Raw genomic sequence first — 4,358 nt, forward strand, 5'->3', positions numbered from 1 at the left:
TTTTATTTAATCCACGCTATATAGTAATGGCAAATGTTCAAAATAAAAAAAATTATCAGTATATTAATGTAAGAAAAAAAATCAAAATTTTATATCATGTCCTTCTGATGAAAAAGTAAATATATTACAAAAAGAAAGTGAGCCATTTCTTCACTAAGTTTATACGCTTCCTCGGGGAACAATTGCTATTTTTTAAAAATATTTTCAATGTAAAATAAAACACGAGTTGTATTTTAATCAAAAATTTTGACAAAAAATCGATAATAAAATAAAATTGGAGTAGTTTGTCTTAAACAGAATTAAGCTTTTTTAGTATAAAATGGATTAAATGATGTTACGAATAATTACTTAATATGTAGAAATGCTACTTAGTCCTATTAATTTAAATAAGACTAATGACGTACATCCCCAATAAAAGAATCTATTTTTTTAAAGTGTGTCATCAAAATACTTTTTAGTACAGAATCATGTGTGATTAATAGCGTATTGATGCTATTTTAAACAGATGAAATGGCCGTTCAGCTAAAAATCATAACCGTGGAACAACTCGAAAAGTGTGCCAAACGCACATGTCTAATATTCGACCTCTAATCTATATTTTGTCATTTATTGGAGAGATTTTTCTTCCTTCTTTCTCCAGGAAACCGAGATACGCTCCAAGGTTTAATAGGACACATCAGTAATTTTAATCGAATACTTAAGTTTTTAATTTATTTTTTTTCTTTTATTTATTTATTTTTTTGTCCTTGAAAAATAAGACAAATTAAGGAAGGTGTTGAACTTAACGTTACTTTTGGAAAAGGTGTTCATTAAAGTTCCTTCATAAAAGAAAAGAAAACAGAGTTTGAGTGGTTTAAAATTTAATTATAAACTATATAACTTTGAACTATATAACTCTAATTTTTTATTTAAAACTATATATACTATCTTGCAGAAAAAAATTGTCTAGACTTATAGATTGAGAATTTTTTAAATAAATATTAAGCTTTAAAAAATCGCTAATTTGGAGGGATTTTCCACCTAACTGAAAAATACTTATAAGGAAGGTAACCAATGTGTAACTTACCAATCAGGCTTAATTTTTTTTTACAGGCAGATTTTTTTGTCTATTTCGTAGTAATTATTAACTTATAAATTATCATGAACTTAAATTATTCAGATTCTTATGAAAACTAGAACTAATAAAGTAATCACCACATATTTTTTCAAGGGGAAGTAGGAGCTAGCACCAGAATATGTTTCTTAAACTTATATTTTTGCACAGTTCTGTGTATGCATATTGATATGTATATACAGGATATTCCATAAAGACAATTCTTAATATACATTTTTAAAATTCAAGTCAAAAATGGAATTAAAAAAATTAGCACATTATTGCTTAAAAATTTATAAGTTTAATTTTTCATATTTTGACAGCTTTTTGTCTGTTCCTCATTTAAATTGTAATTGGTGAACCCCAATTTACATATTTTTCTTATTTATGTTCTTTTATATTTTATATCCGTCGTTGAACAGCCGACCCAATTTTGGGTTTACGACTACTAAAGTTCAACTCCGTAACCTTGTAATTTTGAACTAATCCAGAAGACAAGGAAACTCCTAGATCACTACCCCCAGAGATATTGATTAGTTTAGGGAACATGGAGGACTTTGCGACTCGACATATTTAACGCGCATCAGTCACCATTTACGACACGGGGAGTCTTCGGCAGGCTGGGATCAAACCCAGGAACTCTTGGACATAGGCCCAGTGCTCTACCAACCAGGCTATCCCGGCTCTTACTTCATGTTTGTCAAAGATACTGAGAATATATATCAATGCCAGTATTTTAAAAACTCTCTGCATACACCTAAAGAACTCAACGGCACTAATGCTGTTTACGTTAAAAGCAGTTATCGCTATCAGGTCTAAATTACTTTTACAAAAGCCATTCAATAAAAAGACAATTTGTATCAATACTATACATAATATATATTTTTGGTGCATAATTTGTTTTTTTTATTTTGAATATGTATAATGATATTTCATTTTGTATCTAAAAAAGTCCTTATTATTCGTTATCATTAATATGAAATAAATAATTAAATTAAATATTTTATAATAATCATTAGTTAACTTTTTCAATCGCTGTGATCTTATCTAAATTGTATCTCAAATTCAGACTGCTTTTTACAAAAATTGATCATTTCCTACGGAAAAATAAGAACACAAGATGGATTTATTGCATGAATCTAAACTTTGTACTTTGACAACAATTAATTTAATGCAAAGTTAAAATTTTAGAGAAAATATATAATTCTGTTTAGTGACAAGAATTGATTTAAATTATTGCAAAACCTTTCTAGATATACTTCAAAAAACTTTTTTATGAACCAAATGGGTTTTTAGGACATTTATGATGTTAAACTGAGACAATATTTTTTTTTATATCCAATGTCGCGAAATTGACAAACTCTTAACAAGAAGAAGAATATGCAGATGAAATAGATGAGAGAGAAAAGTCAATGACTCATTAGCAGAAGTCTAGCACTCCAATATCTTTTCACTTCGGAGTCTCCGCGTACAGCCGAACATCCCATCAAATGCTTCCTATCAATTAATTCGAATTTCCTACAGAGTGGGCAATTCGGACTCGTAAAAATACCAATGCGGTGGAGGTGGTGCGCAAGACAGTCATGACCCACCGTAAGTCTAAATTCTACCGCAGTCTTTTCACGGGGTCTGTCTGAAATGTCCCGGTCTAAAATGTTCACCCAACTTTTCAGGGATATACGGGAAGAAAGGGCCACTTTCCAATTTTTCCACATTAAATTTTTGATGTAGAATTTCGTGGAATGAAAGGATCTATTGGAATTTGGTTGTTGGATTATTTTTGTGCCTTTTTTTGCCAACATATCAGCTTGTTCATTGCCGTAGATATTGCAATGTCCTGGGATCCATTGTAAAGTAACTTGACGACCATCGATCTTCAGTTTCTCCAAGAGGGCCCGAGAATCTTGTATATTCTTGGATATGGGCATTTTCTTAGATGCAATAGCCTGTATGGCAGCTTTGGAGTCAGAGAGAATAACAACCTTTTTGTAGAGGTGTCTTGGAATGAGCTGCTTCTGTGCCACATTGAGCGCTGTTACCTCTCCGTCAAAGGCGGTTCTATGTTTCCCAACCGGCACATGAAAGGAAAAGATAGAAGAATATATACCCAACATTTGATGAGAGGTCAGTAAAGGAGCCACCTGTGTAAACATGCAGCCACTCGGACTCGGGATAGAGGGTATGGATGGTCAAGAATCTTTAAGCTGCTTAGAGGCTTTTAGTGGCTGGGTAAGATCCAATCTAGTAGATATCTCCACGTAGTTAACAGGGTTAGGGATTTCTAAGAAACCCTAGATAATTTCATCATCAAGCTCTAACTCTGCACTTAATTCTAGAACTTTCTGCAAGAAACCATTTTGAGTCTTTAGTTGTCTCGGTACATTTTGATAGCAGTTCCGAAACGGTACGTTGGTTCTAATTAACTTTTAGTAAAGTATAGGAGATTTCTCTTCTATAATCAACCATATTGGTCCTGTGTTAGTTAGGAGTAACAACGAGTCAATAGGAGTTGTTTTCAATGCACCGACAATCAGCCCGAGGGCCTGGTTTTGTAATAATTCGAGTTTTTCGATTAAGTTTTTTGAAGCTGTAACGAGAACTTTGCAACAATAAGTGATAACAGGCAATATGAATGCTTTGTAGGTATTTACCAGTGTGGTACGGGCACATCCCCATGGACAACCGGCCAAGCGTTTGAGAATGTGCAGACGTTTTTCAGCCTTTTCAATCACACCTTCAATATGCAGTTTCCAGCTTAACTTATTGCCGAAAACCACCCCTAAATAGGTAAATTTATCCGTATGTAACAATTCTTGTTCCTTGTAAATAAGCTTTGGTCGTATATTTTGGTGCATAAATGAAAAAGTTTGCACAACAGACTTACTTAGGTTTACCGTCATGTAATTTTTTTACTCCAATCAAATAGATCTTTAAGGGCTCTGTTTAAAGCCCTAACTGAGACAATATAACATTATAAAAATTATTTTAAATAATATCTAGATGTTTAAAAATGAAAATGGGAGAATAAAATTTGATTCGAATGGTTACCTAACATTCTTTAGCAATAGATGAGTCATATTTTATTGTATGAAAGATTTTTAGAAAAAAAGCAATTAAATGGTTTTTAGATGCATGATCAAAAAAGTAACATGAGTAAACCATGTTATTATTTTAATAAAAAACAGATTAAAGTAAGTATTTGTATCTTATTTATTCATTCTTTTACTAATTTTTCAAATATTTAACTATTTTCTTACGTTTTTAC

At 31.6% G+C, this 4,358-nt stretch overlaps 1 protein-coding gene across 1 annotated transcript; it reads right to left on the reverse strand.

Moving 5' to 3' along the window:
* Window positions 1–2,502: 2,502 nt before the first annotated feature.
* LOC139427088 (uncharacterized) lies at window positions 2,503–3,246 on the reverse strand. The gene has a single exon (XM_071187722.1). It carries the CDS (start codon window positions 3,244–3,246, stop codon window positions 2,503–2,505), a length of 744 nt encoding a protein of 247 aa, XP_071043823.1.
* Between the last annotated feature and the right edge of the window lie 1,112 nt (window positions 3,247–4,358).

This window comes from Parasteatoda tepidariorum, chromosome X1, assembly GCF_043381705.1.
Source record: "Parasteatoda tepidariorum isolate YZ-2023 chromosome X1, CAS_Ptep_4.0, whole genome shotgun sequence".
NCBI classification, from domain to species: Eukaryota; Metazoa; Arthropoda; class Arachnida; order Araneae; family Theridiidae; genus Parasteatoda; species Parasteatoda tepidariorum.

Bases quoted from the DNA above. Each gene is read 5' to 3' on its own strand.
- LOC139427088 (XM_071187722.1), bottom strand. From the start codon at position 3,246: ATGTTTACACAGGTGGCTCCTTTACTGACCTCTCATCAAATGTTGGGT.